Here is an 18,216-nt window from a genome sequence, read left to right as displayed (position 1 = left end):
GTGTCCTGGTTTTTTTTGTTGCCTAAAACAAAGAGGGAGCAGGAGGATGTTAGTTAGCATTTCCCCCATCAGATTAAATGTCAAATTCTGCATGCATAATTGTAGAACGGAGAGGAGGACGACTTGAAATGAACCAATTTGCTGGTGGATAGATGAATCCTGAGCTTAGTTATTCGCTGCATTGCAGATATTGTCACAATACTTTCAGTAGCTTTAGTTGTGTTGTGTTTGGATCTCTATGTAAGGACTTCACCTGCCGTAATTGTAACATCAAGTGAAACTGAATTCAGTTGTAAACTAAAGAATTATTCATTTGTCACATGTGTACCTTTTTAAAGAGGTTAAAGAAGGCTGAGCAGACAAAAGGGCACAAACGTCATTATATTACTCGCACAAACGCTGCATTATACCTTTGCTTTGTTCGCTCCGGCAGTGGAAGCAGCCTTTGCCTGTTCCTGCCCTCCTTTCATTTTAGCAAATTCATACAGCGCTTTTGTTTCTAGACATAAACCTGGATTTGCATTAGGGAGCGCATGTATGGGATGTTTGATGAGCACAGAGGCTGTTGGCAAGCGAGCCACTATAGCAGCAATATCAGCCTCCTCAGAGGTATGCAGCAGTATGGCTGGAGGAGCAGCAGGGTAGCGTAATTGTGCATTGTTCATCCACAGAACAGAGGCAGAGCATGTAATGAGCTGTAGCATTTTCACCCAGCCAGCCTAATGGGCTATGACCGAGTGTAGGCCTCTCAGAGCCCCTGCGCTCCCCCTGCCCTGTGTGGCCACTGTCTTGGGCCCCCTCTTTTCTTTTCTCCCATTCTCCCCTCTTTCTCCACCCGATCAGCGTCAGCCATTCCTTCACCCCTGTTATCCCCCCTCCTTTATCTCTGCTCCCCCTGCCCATTGTCCCCCTGTCTGAGGAGATGGTGGGACCCCTAATGTGTTCAATGTGTGGCTCCTTTTCTCATTCATGATGTCTGTAAAGCCTCTAAGCAGTTAGTCTGATTCAGCCTGACATAAATCAGAATAGCTCATTGATGGCACGCCGAATGCAGTGTGATTATATTAAAAAAAAAAAACACTGAATACAAAGTTCAGGAGGAGAATTTGCTGATGTTAGTTGTAGGGGATTTGTTGTTAGAAGTCGGCACATTTTTCTATCAGAGGCTGTTTTGCATTTTGATTATCTAGTTTCCCTGAAAGCAATTCAGGTGGGCCTGTTTCGCTCAGGTTTGTTTTCCTGGGATTAGGGCTTTTCAGAAAGTGCCCAGGCATATTATTTACACCATATCTACTTCCGTGGGAGGCGGGAAACCATTTCTTTGTTGAGTGTACCAGGTCAAGTTGGAAAGACAAGAATATGTGTTTGGGAATAGATTAGTTATCTAATCTGAACTGAGTGCGGAAGATGGAAACACTACTAATGATAATAGTTATTATTGGCTTGCAAGGGAATTGATAACGACTTTTCCCACATCTTTGTGCTCTCTTATGGCATCAGAAAACAATATCCAGAGTTCGGTCGTCTGGCTGCGGAGCACAATGGGACATCAGTTTTGACTTTCCCCTCACGTCCACGATTTGACATACCACAGCACAGGCAGCCAAGTTAATGAATGAAAAGCACTTTGCCTCTGTCAGACTGCTGCGAGTGCAGTAACCTCCTCACTTCAAGATTAGCTGTTCCCAGTTCAGTCTTATGGGGAGCTAGAGAGCACCGAAGGCAGCATGTCTATACTTGTTAAAGGGAAGATTGCTTATAATCTCTGTGCTTTAATAACACAGATCGACTACTTTGGGGAACACTGCAGGAAGGTCACCAAGGAGCTGAGTTTGAATGCTCTTATCTTGTTCAGGGATTACATGATACATGAAAGCAGAGTTTAATGCATCAACATAAGAGATACATGTGCATATACATGCATGCACACCAAGGAATATCCTACAAACAGGGTGAAGCATTTAGCTTCCCAAAATGGTCCAATGCCTTAAAAGAAACTATTGGCAAAAAATTTAACATTTTAACTTATTAATTGTTCAAATATATTAATATATAATGTCTTGATTAACAAGCTTTAGTAGCGCTAGTATACACATTTTGTTAGATGTGTCTGTCAGTTGCTAAGCTAACCACCTGCTTGTTCCAGCCTAATACTGAAAACAGAGACTGAAATCAATCATCTTTTATAACTCTCAGCAAAAAGGAAAATAATCATATTTCTCAAAGTGTCAAACAATGTCGTTCATTTATTCATTTGTAAATGGACCTTTTCCTTGACTAAATTAGATATTCCAGAAGAAGAGAATCCAGTCTAAGCGTTGTTTTCCTCTCTGCCCCAAAATGTAGTCCATCCTAAATGTTAATGTGTGGCTGTCCCCTTTTTGTTTGTGTGCGATGGGACGGCAGACAAAATACCAAGAGTGCTGGGGGAGGACAGACATGGGAGTAGTGTTCTGACTTTTCATTTGTTCGCTACCCAGTAATGATTATTTTAGCCTCTAAGCCCCAGATTTGGCCTTGTTTTGCTGCGGGAAGCGGCATCAATAGGGACAGAGCAGCCTTGCCCTGGCTGAGAAGCTTGTCTGTGGCTAAGCTGGTTGGCAGCGAGAGTCAGGTACACAGCATGGAAGACATTTTGAGTGTAGTTGCAGGAGGTCAGCTGAGGAGGGAAAGTGGCGAGAGAACGGCATAATATTCAGATATTCAGTTTACGTGGAGATGGGTCTGGTTTTGCTACTGTGTTACCGTCGTTTGTTCATCTGGTGGCTGAGTGAGACAATTTTCTAATTATAGACCTCCTTCGTTTGCCTTGTTTGTAGCGCTGGTAACAAGCCAGTTGCCAGCTTGCATGAGCAACTGCAGAAAGCTGACTTTTGGTTTAATTTGGAGGACTAGCTATAATCCAGACTAAGTCCTTTAAAGCTGAAGCCTCCCCCCCCCTTCCTCCCACCACTGTTGGATTACGGGAGTGTCTTTAAAAGGATAAGGACCTGCTTATCACTGCTTCCCTCAACACTTGTTTGGGACTTCAGATGTGGGGGAGGACGGTTCATCGTCACCCAATGTGGCCAGTATGGATATGAGTCATAGAGATTAGGGATCTAACAACTGAGATCAATGATAATCACAATTTTTGCTTTTTAAACCCCCGCAGTTACAAAGACATATGGATCTTAGCGTCTATGCCTCTGCTCCCACCCCTGTGAGTCTAATCAGCGAGTGGAATCTAACTGGAAAATAGCAGCTAAATTGGATGTCGAACAGCACGTCATGAGTGAAATTCTTGTTGCCTTTAATCACTTTCACATGTACATTTATGAACAGTTTGACACTATAGTTTCAGCTTTTGTTACAGGAAAAAAAAAAAAAAGGTGGATTTAAGGCCACTGGAATATCAGTGAAAATCATCTGAGCGTATGTCGAGATACACCGATCAAAGAAGCAATAAAAGGATTTTGCAAATTCCCACTATACTTAACAGTGGTTCCACATTGACTGTCAAATTAATATCATATTTGCTTGTAGACAGCTTTTCCTCTTCTTCAAAAAAAGATCATCCTTTTTAGTCCCAGTGGTGCTGATATTTTCTCCACTAATAAAAAAAAAAAAAAAATCACTGAAATACCTTACTAGTGCAGCTGATGGTTTTACATGCGTTCCCTCTTTAATTCCTCCTTTTAAGGAATAGTTTTTTGAGTTTGCACATCACTACGAGGTTGCTGGGCAACCCAACAGAGACACCAGGAAGTCACTTCTCCTGGAACTGATAATCCGGCACATAACTCTTTATAAAACAAGTTGCGGTTTTAACATTTGTGCATGCTAAACAACTGACGTATAACACATTAATCAGTCAATTTATGAGTAGTGTAGGTAAGTATTTCCCTTTTGGACAGAGCCAGGCTTGCTGTTTCCCACGTGTCCACCGTGTATGCTAAACTAAACTAAGCTAAGATAACTGTCCACTCGTACGAGCTTCACATTTAACAGATGAGTGTAGATTGATCTTCTTCATAAAGAAAATTAAGGTTGTTTCCCAAATGTATCTAAATGCTTTAACAGATATTGATGCAAATCACGAGCTGTTTACAGGCCGGGAAATGAACAACAACAAAACAAATAATCTAAAAACATCATGTTTTTTTTTTTTTTTTTTTTTTGTGTGACAGTTATATAAAGTGCCCTATTGTTATAAATGAGCTGAAAACATGCAAAACAATGATCTGTTAAGCAGCCCGAGCTCAATTGAGGTGACAGACAGGAGCTATATAAAAGGATTACCGTACCAGTTTAGGGCTGTTTGTATCGCTCCCTCCTAAAGAAGTGTTGTTGGGGGCTGTTGAAGGAAGGGAGGGTGTTTGCGGTGCAGCAGGGAATAGAGACCAATCTAGCACACATAAGCATACGTGTTGTTTGAGATGCTATATTTGAGTGCGAGGTTGCTACTTATCTCATCGGGGTGCGATGGTGGCGAGGTGAGGGAACGGAGTGAATTCCTGGCGGACCTGGAACGGGGACCCGGAGCTCCCAGGGTTAGGAGCAGGCAGGGATTTGAAGAGACAGAGAGATGGAGCCAAACCACACGGAGGGGGGGGGGAGGGCATAGAAATAGAAGTACCTCAGCGTGAGTACTTGTTTATCTCTGTGTCAACATTTTTGACTCAGCTCATTAACCTGTGCACTTGGGTGGATCAGAACACCTTTAGCTTTCTGTCTCCTCATCTCTCTCTTTCACAATTAATAGCGATAACTAACGGTAAGCATAAACACGTTAGACTCGAGCTAATGAACAGATGCAACAACAGGGTGACGGGGCGGCTATCACACCTCGAAGGGAGCGAATCGATTTCAGCTGATACTAGTTCACAGATACACCCTGTAGCACTTTCCTCAAATCTAATCATGGATCCATTTAAACTGCGTTAGCTGGGAGTCTACTTGCCATTAAAATGGGTTTTCAATTTCTATTTTTTTGAGAGCATTGGTTCAAAAAGAGGCAAGTGCAGAGGTAAAGTAACAACTATACGTCTTCCGTCTCTGAAATACAGAAAAGGAGAGGAGTCGCAGCGTTCATCCGAGCCCTCCCCTCCTCTCCTCCCATTACCCATGCAGCCAGCATCCTCTCGAAATTGTTTTGCGTGACCTTTGCTACAGTAGCTCTAATTATTACCATCACACAGGCCCTGTAAGGCACATAGCTAATTATACTGGATTTATCTGAAGGGACATTGGTGCCATTCTTCATAGACATGTCTTGGCTACCGTCAGTGCGGGTGATCGAAACCCAGAATAAGGTTAATTTGGGTAATACAGTAATAGTAATTAGAGCCACAATAATTACAAGCATAGTTGTAATAACAGTTACGAGCAGCCTATTAGTAATAGGGATCCAAATGATCTCGCTACACGTATGCAATGTAATTGAGAAGAATGGCAATGCCAAAAAAAACAGACTAAGGGTGAGAAGTGCTGTGCAATATGCATAATGACATTATTACAGAGGCAGATTGTTGCTGTTTCCCTCACATTGCTCACAATCGCAGTTTGACAGTGGTAGTTGAAAGATATATTTTCAAAGGCATTGTGGGATTATCTGTTAATGTAGGTACCAGGACCTCTAGTCATTGCATCTCATAAAGAGTTGTTACTAGAGGAAGCGATATTTTTCAAAGCTCCAACATGAATGAAGAAGGGCAGTTGGAGCCGTCTTTTGGCTGGCGGGCAACTCATGTAATGAGCCTAAGAGGGTTCCAATTATTCCACTTGCGATCAAAAAGGAGAAGGAGATTACTTCTCTTGCCTCTTTTTTCTTTGACATTTTACACAGTAACATCTTTTGATAGGGGCTGGGGGAGAGAGGGAAAAAAACGATTGCCAGTGAGTGGTTGATAGTCTTAAACAGTCTCTGTCTCTACTCTCTTCTCTGTCTAGCAGAGACAAGGCAACGCTTTTGCAAACCTTTTTAATTTTTTTGGGGATGTGTTTTTAATAAAAACAACTTTCTCCCATTGCATGGTACATTAGCTCTCTCTGAGTACGTCACCTGCACAAGACAGAGAGGAAGCTTTCATATGACTGCAGGCTTTGGCTACAACAGACTTGATGGCTGATCGCTGCCATAGTTTTCCACAGAGCTATTGTAAATTGTGAAGAGGCATGTTCCGTACTCACTCACTCACTCACTCACTCACTGCAGCTGTTTTCCTCTTCTGCTTAACAGTGTAAGTCATGTTACTCATAATACAAAAGGGAGTTGAATTATTCGATTGTGTACAGATTTTTTTTTTTCCCACTGCTTCTCCCAGATTACAAGTAAAAGCACATCAGATGCCTGGGGGCAACTAAAAAGATTTCTCCACTATAGAACATCCAACTATATCAGCCCAGGAAAAAAATAAAGGATGAAAAAAAAAAAAAAAAGACAAATAATATTATGTGCCACTGCACTGAGACAAAGAGAACTCCTCCAATCTGCGTCAGCACAGATAAACATCCACCCCTAAGATATGTTCTTGGTAGATAACAGCTTAGTGTGTGTGTTTGCAACACACACAAGCATAGACAGCAAGTACACAGAGCAGATTTGATAAGCACCGAAAATTATTACTTGTTGTTTATGGTGGCAGAACAAAAGGATTCAGGGTCTTCATTTCAAGAAATCAAGCTATGGAAAAGTGGATGCGGGGTATAAGTTGCATGTCAATTGGATAGATTTGACTTGATAATATAGACATAATGAGGGGGGAAGGTGTTTGTGTGTGTGTGTGTGTGTGTGTGTGTGTGTGTGTGTGTGTGTGTGTGTGTGTGTGTGTGTGTGTGTGTGTGTGTGTGTGTGTGTGTGTGTGTGTGTGTGTGTGTGTGTATCTGAGAATACAGTGCCTTGCCTTCCCCTGTGGATCTACTGCAGGAGTGGGAGGCAGAAATCCACCGTCTGTTGCTGTTTTCCATGACCCTGTACATCCCCCCGCAGTGAAAAACGATGTTTGCCCCCAAAGACGGCCCTAATTCAAATTAAATTAAATGAAGTCAGTGCGGCTAATCCCTGTGTGTTTCAGCTGCTGAAACCCCCCGCTCCCCCGCTCCCTGCCTTCCTCCCTCCCTCCCCCACGAGTGAGTGGGTCAAGCCTGCTGCATCTGGACCCCTATCCACAGGCCCTGCTCTCAAGCTGCCAGGCTCCCAGTCCCTGACGGAGACGACAGCAGGCCCCGCTCAGACTTTCTGCCCCACTGCGACTGTATGTGTGTGTGTGTGTGTGTGTGTGTGTGTGTGTGTGTGTGTGTGTGTGTGTGTGTGTGTGTGTGTGTGTGTGTGTGTGTGTGTGTGTGTGTGTGTGTGGTGTGTTCACAAAAATGTGTATTTTACTGTAAATTTGTGTTGCGTTATTCTCTTTCTGACTCACATAGTGTTTATTCCCCTTTGCTTGTTTTGCCTGTGTGCCTGCATGTGTGCAGTTCTTCAAAAAAGATTTATTTTTGTTTGCGACTGGCTTACGCAATTCACACACATTCCTTGTTTTTGCCTTTTTTTTTGGTTTGTTTAGTTTTTCCGGTAAAATTAAAGTTAGAGATAAAATACAAAGAAGTCACATGTCCGCATCTCTGTGACAATGTAGTTAACAGTGGTAGAAAACAAACAGTAGAGTCAGTGGATGTAGCTTTGTTCTGCCTGTGCACTGATGGCAGTCTGTCACAGTCCTGTTAACAAGCTGGATTTAGAGATGCATTGGTGATGTGCAAGCAGCTAATACTCTGCTGTCAATCCCGGCAATGACAGCTGCCTAGAAGGACCATCCCAGATTTTAGCACCAGATGTGCTTCACAGTGAAGCACCGGCAAACAGCATCAAAAAGCGAACCAGGCTTCCGTGACACGATCACTGATAGGAGTAGCCTTGTTGTGACGCAAGCTGGAAGATGTGGTAAATAAAAAGCCCCTTTCTATTATTCGTATTTTGGCATGGGGCCCAATGAACCGCCTGTGATTTGAGCAGCAGCTCTGATTTGTGAGACAAAGTGCATCAACTGAGTTACAGCAGCTGGTGTACACAGATATTGTGTTTCGGGGGTTGTGGGTTAGGAGGGCAGGTGGGTTTTTGATGAGCTGGAGCTTGGAGTATATGTTTGTGTGTGTGTGTGTGTGTGTGTGTGTGTGTGTGCACGTGGGCGTTGCAGGTCTGAGCACCTGCACACATGCCCTTTGAAAAGCTCCATCACCCCTCCATCCAGCCAACACGCAGTGTAAACACGGTTTGTTTGAGCGAGTGGCCTGGGGTTGTTGGATTAATGAGCGCTGATGAAGTTCCACTTGTATCCTAGGTGCTGCCTCCCTATTTGCTGGAGTGGCTGTGATGTGGTAGTGTGTCTGGAGGCGGTGACTCATTCCCTTTACCCAGTGTCAGATTAAGGCATGTCAATAAACAGACCCACTCAATCCATCTCCGAGTGACTGCATCCGCTCACAGAGCCTCCCAGTCTGTAATGAGCTGCTGCAAATCTCCATCCAACTAAAATGTCTGGAAAGATGCCTTGTCACAGTGAGCAAGAGAAAAAAAGATGGAGGGAGGGAGGGAGGGAGGGAGGGCGAGAGAGACAGAGAGACTACGGCTGCATCGATATGACTGGCAGCCACCTTTAAGCTGCTAAGAGAAATTGTACAAGCCGCGCTCCGTTGTGTTGTGGAGTGCAAGTCGATCTGCACTCCCCACAGATTTGCAGATTTCTCATTTCTGTTGTCCTCGTGTGCATTGAGTTAATCAAAAATGAATTCTAAGTTTACACATTTCAAAAGTGACCGAAAGTTATACTGTTTGTTCAGTCACAGCTCTCGTGTAAGCGTTTAAGGGGAATGTGTTTACATAATCTGCAGTATTTCTAAGTGTTTATTTTTAAGGCTCAACCCAGGGGAGGTGGGAGAAACCTTTGGGAATATCTCGTGCTCTAATTTAGCGTGGCACCCCTTCCCCCTCAACACTGGCTAATGTAGGCCACAACTGAGAGGAGACATCGCTATCGAGTAATTATTTCAGAAAAATGAAATGACTGTGTTTGTAATGCTTACTTCTAAAGGGGCAGGAAACCTCAAGATCTACCTGGATTAGATGTTTCTTTTAACACTTCCTTAGTATATATATATAAAAAAAAAAAAAAAAAAAAAAAAAAATCACCACCTGTGGCACCATACACACATTAACGGATTTTGGGATGAGAGGAGTGTGAAAACTTTTCAGTCTGACATCCAAATTAAAGAAAATCCCTCAAGACTTGCCTAAAGGGGAAGTTCCTGGTATTTGAGTTTCATTGGGCTCCGCAGGCTTTAAGGAAAGTAAGCCGATTTCTTTTAGGCAACAGCGTAGATAGTCGTCTTTTTTTTCCTCCCTCCCCACTTTTTACTATGTAAAGCCATGAATCCTAATCTCACAGATACGCAGGTTTTCTATCTGACCTGCAGATACAATGAAAACACATGCAAAAGCCTGAACGCTGAACAGGTGTTCAATGAAACTCTATCCACTCTTAAGTGCCTGGTTGACACAGTAGACCCGTATTCATTGGACACTATAACTCCATCTGAGCGTCTTAAAAGCACTAGCCTTGTCTCTGCAGACAAAGACAAAACAAAAACACCGACCCAGGAAGCCAAACAGCCACAAACGGTTTGAAACATGTCGGCCTGAGCGGTGATTCCCTGTAAGACAGCAGCTATGACTTAAGCCTCTTTAGTGTCAGCCTACTCCGCTGGAATGCAGACGTCTGCAAAGGGGGCCTATTATTTAAAATCTTTTCATCATGCTGAAAGGGAGGGAAATAGCTTTGACGTTGAGAAGTTCATGAATAATGAATGCTGTTTCTATCAATGTATGTATAATTAATCACATCTCTACTAACTGGACTTCTGTGGAGCCTGTAGTCCTGAGTGACATGGAGACTGGTCTGGACTATTGTCTCTGTGTCAGAAGAAAAGACAGCAGCATGATCTGCAGTTTTCTGCATGGTTGTGATGCACAAGGTGGAGCAGGCAATAGCCACAGCACTTTGGCCTTTCTCCTTACTTTACAAGAGCAGGGGGTGATTGTTTTGGTCTGAATGGGCAAATATTTGTTCAATTTCACATGGGAAAGCAAGCAAAATGAGAAGGAAATGCAAGCAGGAAGTGCTGGATCTGTTTCATTGTGTTCCAGAAAAGCTGTTATTTAGTTGGCTCAAACAATACAGTACATTAAACACATGTGGTCAGGAACACAAGTGACCTCCTGATCGCATTTAATTCACACAGTTTGTTTTCTTTTGTCCGGCCGCCAAGACTGCAGAAATGTACAAACTACAGCAGAGCAAGGAAATCTTGTAAAATCCTTCTCTCTCAGAATCACTCACTTTCATAACATGATTGATTTCCAAATGGGCTACTGGGTTTGGGGTGAATTGATGGGTGATGAAGTGAAATGATGCAGAGAATGTGGCAGGTTATTTGTCACACGTGTACCCTTCTGTCACAATTGATTGTGTATAATTTGAGTTTGCAGGGGAGCCAGTTGATATTAAATGGTAACAACTCTCTGTATTCATCACAGCAGTCCCCTTTTAGCAGGCAGAAATAGAAAATGTAATCTCATCCACAACCATGGCTGTGCCTCAGGCACTCTTTCACCCTTTTTACCGCTGATCCTCCCTCAGGGGCCCTGCCCTCTCTAAAGGAAGAGGGAAATCTATAATCTAGCAGCTGGCAGAGGGTCTATGGGAAATTTTATAATCAGGAAGAAGGTGGTGATGATGGTCACCGGGGTAGAGGCCAAAGAGTTGGTGCTCGTAGAGGGTTAGCGCATCTCGGGGGCCGAAGAGCGATTCTTCTTTCTTACGTGGGAAACAAAATATAAACTCAATCCAGGCGGGGGCATTCGCGGTCTGCGTCTTAGTCACGGGTGTCTTGCAGACTGAATCGGAGCGCCGCCGGGTACAGACCCAAAGACGGGGACATCGGGCGCCGACACAGACCTGCAAGTCAGGGATTGTTGGAGCAGTGCTTTTGTAGGGGAGTGGAAGGAAAGAGTCTGTGTGTGCAAGAATGTGAATGTGCATGACGGCCATAGTGAAGCAGTTCTTTTCGTAGTCCCTGTGTATAGGATAGGAAAATCACCCGCATACCCACACACACTCACACACTCATCTGCAGCCTCTCTCTGCAAAATACACGAGGGCAGTGCATGCATCTACAAGCAACCACTTTCACATACTGACCATCATCTATTGGAATTTGTTCGCTGTACTCTCCTTCCCTCTCATCTTTTTTTTTTTTACCCATCTCTACTCTCTTAGCTTTGCCACAACCAAGCCGGATAGTGAAACCATTTTTTTTTTTTTTAAATACTCTAATTGCGCCTGGCTTGCCCTGTAAACCCCTGTGGACCTCTTCCTACTCATCCCTTCCTTAAGCAATGGGAGATCAATAACGGGGGACGTAATGTGTAACATTTCCTTCCGGGGCCGAGGGGAGCCCTTGAGTGAGCTGCAGCAACGAGGCACAACCTCAGACTGCTCAAACGCAAAATGAAGCAGCAAAATTTGATCTGACATCTTTAATAGATTCTGTCTAGTCTGATGTTCTGAATGTACAAACTGAGCATTTCAGTGTGACAGTGAGAGCATTTTGTGTCCGCAAAGAGCGTGGCTAGATGTTTTTTTTTTCCAACTAAGTTGATAACGTTAAAGAGTTGCAATGCATGACAGAAGTGAACCACTCACTTCTGTAATTGATTTTTCTTCTTCAATTTACAATATCTCAATCTATAATTTTTTTTTTTTTTTTTTTTTTTTTTTTAAAAGGTCAAAGTGAAACTGTAAATGGAAGGAACAAAAAGAAACAAATTATTGAGTAAAAACAGATTTGCTGATGGCAGCGTCTTGTTTTTCAAGCTAGCATGTCATTAGTGCATGTCGTTACATCTGTCCATATTTTCCGAGCTTGCTTCCTTGTTTATATGTTGCACTGCGCAGCATCTGCCTCGATAATGCATACAGTGGGGCAGCTGTGCGCCATTTTTTTTCCTCTCTTTTTCTCTCCTATCTGTGTGACATCTGCTGAACTTGTCGGGTGTTTACTGGTGTAACAACTGGTGTCTTCACTCCCCTCCTCTTCTCCCGGGTGCTCTCCATGCCCCCACACAATGAATACACTTGCATCCAGACTACAGAACCAATTGTCACGCTGGGAGGAAGGCAAATCAAATCTTACGGCAGCAACTAGGCGAGGAGATTGCTTTTCCTCTCAGTGGCAGAGAAGCAAGTCCATCGTCCCTGCGCCTCAGGTTTTTTGCTGGAAAGAATGAAGCAAAGGGTGAAAAGGGGAACGCTGCAGCAGCTGGACCGCAAGTATCTCGCGGGTCAAGTCTCACCCATTTCCTCCCATCTTCACCGTCTTTGACTCTCCGCTCCCTTTCAACTTCTCGCCCCACTCATCCTGACACTACCTATCCGTCACCCGGCGATACCAGGGACTACACTCCTGCCTCCAGTCCTCCAGAAGAAGCGGAACAATAATTATGGGGATAGAGTGACTCTGGCCGGCAAACTGGGGCCGTTCAAATCACAACAACACATTGTCCAACCTGATTAAGTAGCCATTTGTGGCGTCCTCGCTGTAGTTAAGCAGTCCTCATCCTCTTGCCTGAAACTTGACCTCCCAGCGAGATATATTGACATGTCCTCCAATTTGAGGTCGGTCCGAAATGTGGGGGAAGACATTACATTTCTTTACAGGAAGCCCGGGCTAATGCTTCCGATTCTTCCTCAGAATAGGCATTCTTCAGTGATTCATCATTGCCCAAGGTTATGCCCTCACATGATGGGTGTGTGTTTATTTCCACTGACAATTTGATAAACAGAGAAAATAAACCACATTATTAGATTAATGAGGATCTGCAGTGTTGAAAGAAGAGCTGGAGTGGAAGCGGTGGTGAGGCATAACTATTGAGTCCTATTGAAGTGTCTCCTTTGGTTGCACCTACTACCCCCTTAAGAGTGCTCCATGTAAAATAGAAAAAAATAATAATAAATAAAAAGCCCTGAGAGAGAATTGCATTATGGAAAGTACAGTTCCATTTCAGGACGGCACCAGCTTGAGAGCAGGGGCATGCTGCCTCCCTCTCCAGGCCCTGCTCGCACGGAACATGCCAACCAAACCAATTACAGGCTGCAGCCAGAGTGACATTCACAAGAAAATTCTCTATCTTGTCTTTTAAATGAAGTTTTCCCCTTGTTACTCATGCCTTGCATTTTCATTAGTTTCTCACTGGATGCGCAGCCACTGTAGCAGATGAGGCAGTTTAATTCGTGTACACTGGGACCAAAGTGGAGCGCGAGTGGAACACAAAACCTTATGCACATACAGATAGCTTTGGCATGTCATCATTATTATTTATAAACATTACGTCATCTATATGATGATCTATTATCTAAAATAAAAACGCCGTAGCTATACACTGTGTAGTTCTGCTAAGGGAAAGATTGTGAATGTGAAATAATTTCTAAATTAATGAAATAAAAGAATCTTGATCTTTAATGAATGATTAATCTGAGTTGCAGTATGTTTCCACTACCGTTACCTTTGATATTTAATGGAGTCAAACTGAACGGGAGCAAAAGGAGTCAGGGGTAATGCAAAAGAACAAACACTATGTGCTCCACATTATGGGATAATAATAAAATGTTAATTGAATTCCTTATTATAAATTATCTTCTCGATACTAATGAGTTAAAGTTTAATTAGGGGTAAATGGTAAAAAGGAGAAGGAGCGATGCTAACCTTCAGCGCGTAAACACATTGCATCATAATTTAACAAACTCCAATCAGATGCCTGCCCTGCATTGTTGCTTGTTGTTATACACGTTTCGTGCCAAACATAATGAGGAGTAAAGGAGGTGAAAAGACAAGCAGCAGCTCATCTGATGATTTAAGGTAGACTCATTGGAGAATGTTGAAAAATCAATACACTTCTGATTTCCATACAAATTCACAGTGACTCAAGAGACCAGACCAGCGTCTGCAGCAGGCAAAATTATAATGCTGCAGAGCACACTGCATATTATGTCTTTGAAGCCACGTGAAAGCGGCATCAATACCAAGAATCTGAACAAGCAAGGACATGCATTTGGTAGCATTAACCGTCCTTTACATTTTCATAGACTGCAAACAGGTCATGAGAGCTATTTGCCAGAGGTAAACACCATACATTCGCTGCTGTGATCTGCCAGCATCAACTTTTATTTACACATGTATTTATTTATTTATTTCAAAAGGAATCTAAGAAGACTGGGACTAATGCTTGACATTTTTTTCCTTCCGCTTTACTCCCCCTCCCCCGTCCCTCTTGCTCCGACATTGTGGTCTCACTTCGACGCTGTAAAAGTTCAAAATGTTCAGCCCCATTAGCATCTAATAAGGAGAGTGTTCGCCCAGTCGCACACTGAGTTTTAATCCAAATCTGTTTGGTCAGCGTGTATGACAGCTGTGCAGGGCCACTGCTACCTCAACAGCAGGACTCTGTCAAACGTGGAGCTCACTTGATAATCAGCAACTGTGCTCCAGTGCCAGCATTAACCTTTCTTACCATCAGGGTGACTTTTTTTTTTTTTGTCCTAGCAGGGCTTTGATATCGGCACTGTAGGATATAGAGTCACAGCTTTTATCGGGACACCGTATCTGCAAGGTGGAATTTTAAGTGAAGGATCTGCTTTCTTTCTGCAGAAAACACCTGCATTTTATCAAACTTACTCTACAGGGTCATATCCTGGCTTTTCGAAGCACTTGGGGAAGTCCTTTGAGAGGCTTTGATATCCCATGGCCCTCTGACATCTTACCTAGTGTGAGTAGATACTTGGCAGATGTAGGAGGGGCTACCTGCTCCGTGTACACTGACTCCTCTGTCCGCGTGCTCCTCGCACCAGACATTCTCCTCGCTCAATAAATGTTGAAAAAAAAATAATGTAGGATCCCTTTGAACTGTGTTCTCTAATGTGGGTCAGAGATCTATCGCATGCATATTCTGAAAGCCTTTTCATCTGCAATTGCGGAGTTAAGATTCCCCTGGTACACTCTTAATTTCAACTACTTCTCCCGCAGTTATTTATTAAATATTTCTACATTAATGTCTTCTCAAACATGGTAAAAATGAAGAGTTCATAGAAGAAAAAAGGGAAACTTTTCTTCTCCCTCTGTCTGCAAGTCTGTCCTCCCTAATGACTGCATTTTAAAGACATTGGGCTGACCGGCAGTGGAGGGAGGGAGCAAAGGATCGAGAGTGGGAGGGTGAAGAGGAGAAGAGAGGCTGTGCTCACTGCAGCACTCTCTTCAGCTCTCAACTCCCAGTCAGCCTCTCTGTGTGTGTGCTTTGAAAGAGAATAGGATTCAGCCCTTTGAAAGCCTAGGCTGCTCACCAGGGCCTTTGTGTAAAATAACATTTCTACTGAAAGCCAATTACTGCTAACATTATTTTGGTTGCTCCCATTAATAAAAGTACCTCTCTCTTGTTGCCCCCATCATCTCCCCCTCCCCCCTCCCCCACCTGCTCCCCCACCGCTCATCACTCTCTTTCAGACGGAGAATTATTCCATTGACTCCAGTTACGTGAACAGCAGAGCCCACCTCATTAAAAGGTATGTCTTGATTAGGAATTGTTACCAGCACCTCATTACCATTGTTATCTCTAATTGTTTTATCTAATGAGTGCACAGTTACCATTGCAGCAGTTTGCATGTGTACCTGCATGTTTTCCACTCTGGATAATTGCAAAGGGAGGATAAGATTTTTGAATAAATAGCGTTACTTCATAATGCGTTTAGTAGACACTTGTTGAGCCACAATACTTTCAAATTATTACATTACGCAGAGCTGCAGAATGTGAAAGTAATGATTTCCCTATTTACAGATAACCTTATTACACTTCTGTAATTTTGTTCATTAGCAACACGTGCGGCTGGAATCGCATCAGGTTACAGCTTAAAACAACTTCTCTGTGATTAAATGATATTCAAAAGATTTCTCCTGTGTTTTCCCAAACAACAATTTCATGAATAGTCAGTTATTGCATTCCTTTTTTTTCTCCTTGCGTGAGGAAGAGGAGAATAAATGTTTTCATTGTGCATTGTTATTCAGTCCACCTGAACCAGGATATTAGATAGGCCTACAGGAATGGGGTTGGGATGGGGGTCATCTAATAATTCCCTCCAGCCGTAGATGTTTTTGTGACCGGGCTCATTTCGTAAACTACAGTTCTCCTTTTCTTTCTTTTTTTTCTTTTTTTTTTTTTTTTTTAACCTGCAGCTTAAAAACATTCCAGGCTTTCTTTTGTTTGAGGCTATCCCAGCCTTTTGAAAACCCATTATGGCAATTTCACCCTCCCGCCAAAAAAGATTCCTTGCATTAATGTAAACAAAGAGCATTCAAGTGTGGGCCTCTGCAGCATACTACAAAGAAATCCCCTCAGGAGCCAGTGAGCCTATGGTCTGGGACAGGTGCAATTACAGTGATAACATCAGAGAGCCAGCATTACCTCCACTGCAGTCCTCTCCCAGGCTGGAGAATGGGAGGCTCGGGTTGGGGAATGCACCTTGTACTGTCCTTCACTTCCTCTACCTTTCTTTCTGTTTGTACATTTTTGTTTACTCTCATTTTCTCCTATGTCTACGCTCTCTCTCCTTTCCAACCTCTGTCCTTACGTGACCTCATTGGGTTTTTTTCTTCTTCTTCTTCTGCAAGAACACATGTTCATATATTCACCCGTGTTTAGTGTTGTTTGTAAAGCAGAATGTGTTCCAGAGGGATGGAAATCAAATGAAGGGAAATCACGCAGTTACTGTGCAGCTGTTGCTTGTGCCCCCACACCCCACCCTCTTTATTGACTGTGCGCCCCAAACAAGACAGATGCTCAGTTTGTATGCTTCCAGCGTTTCCCACATCCATCTTCCTTCCAGGAATTCCTGATTACTGCACTATTTGTTTGATTGCAGTGAGTGAGTGCCTCCTGTTTGTTCAATGCGATGTCCTTGAAGTCAGCGCATAGACAGACATCCCACAGCTTCTGTGTTATGTGAAGTAAAAAAAATTCCTCTTAATCCAACAAGACTCTAGGCAGCTTTAAATCCCCTACTTATTACATTGTTACTGCAAACAGAGAAGCTGTGGAGACTCTTTGTTCTTTGCAAAGGTGTTGCATTTAAATAACATTTACAGCAAAATAAATTACTATTCATCTACTTTGAATCCATGGAAATGGACCGTGTTAAAGGGCAAAGAACCCTGAGAAAACGTAAAAAGGGACAGGGACGGAAAGACAGACAGCTCGTCACAAACCATTAGAGACACGGGGACAAAGGAGAGCATGTGACAGAAGGTGATGTGACAGTTAATCAACATTTCCCATTCCTCCCTCCTGGCCCCCATGTAGCACATCGACATTCAAGGACCTGGAGGGGAACAGTCTGAAGGACAGCGGCCACGAGGAGAGCGACCAGACCGACAGTGAACATGATGTCCAGAGAGGACACTATGTTGACACGGCTGTCAATGACGTGCTGAACATGACTGTCCCCCCCAATGTTTGCCAGCTGCCTGACCAAGGTAGGAAAATCTGTGTGTGTGTGTGTGTGTGTGTGTTTAGATAACTGAAATATCCTGTGGAGTGTGTTTTTCCAGTTCAGAGATAAGACCAATGTGTATTTGTCTGTGCACTTCAGACAGTTTTTTTGCTCCCAGAGCATCTTTTAAGATGCATTATGCCCATTGGAGGTCTCAGATGTGCATGTATGAACAACATCAGAGTTGTTGTTTTTTGGCTTTGATGTCCTGCTTGTGCAGCTAATGTGAGGAATCTCTGACAGCTAAGGCTACCCTTTGATACAGGCTTAGGCAACATTATTGACTGATAGTAGCCATGTCTGCTCTTGAAGCTGAGCTGACTTCAGATGTGCTTGGATGGCAGCAATTAGGCTCACAAAGGTAGAAGGTGGAAATCTACATATCTCCATGTGCCCTCATCCATTATTCAATGGGATCATTTAGCAGGGAATTAATGTTGATGTTTCATTTCTGACTCATCATTTAAAAAGACATCCACTTGGCTGGCAGAAGTCAATGTCAGGGTCATGTTCATTCTTAACTACTGCCAGTCAGACTGAGGGAGAGAGCGGGTCAGTGACAGGCAGAGAGGAGGATAAAGCTGTCTGCTGC

The 18,216-nt window shown here is 43.3% G+C and overlaps 1 protein-coding gene across 7 annotated transcripts in view; it reads left to right on the top strand.

The window, feature by feature from the left end:
* pcdh19 (protocadherin 19) overlaps positions 1 to 18,216 on the top strand; it is a 54,983-nt gene that overhangs the window by 13,968 nt on the left and 22,799 nt on the right. For 4 of the 7 annotated variants that reach the window (XM_069694227.1, XM_069694224.1, XM_069694226.1 and 1 more), the window contains exons 3-4: positions 15,586 to 15,644; positions 17,435 to 17,607. In XM_069694227.1, coding sequence (XP_069550328.1) covers positions 15,586 to 15,644; positions 17,435 to 17,607 — 232 coding nt within the window. Of the gene's footprint in view, positions 1 to 15,585; positions 15,646 to 17,423; positions 17,608 to 18,216 lie in introns of all 7 variants that reach the window. The other 3 variants (XM_069694223.1, XM_069694225.1, XM_069694220.1) reach the window with 1 other exon arrangement.

The sequence above is a fragment of the Brachyistius frenatus genome, unplaced genomic scaffold (assembly GCF_029030835.1).
Source record: "Brachyistius frenatus isolate BFR_SWC_R1_liver_20210118 unplaced genomic scaffold, ASM2903083v1 Contig_17, whole genome shotgun sequence".
Classification (NCBI taxonomy): Eukaryota; Metazoa; Chordata; class Actinopteri; family Embiotocidae; genus Brachyistius; species Brachyistius frenatus.
Note: the sequence above shows the minus strand (reverse complement) of the source record. Positions and strands in the feature narration are given on the sequence as shown.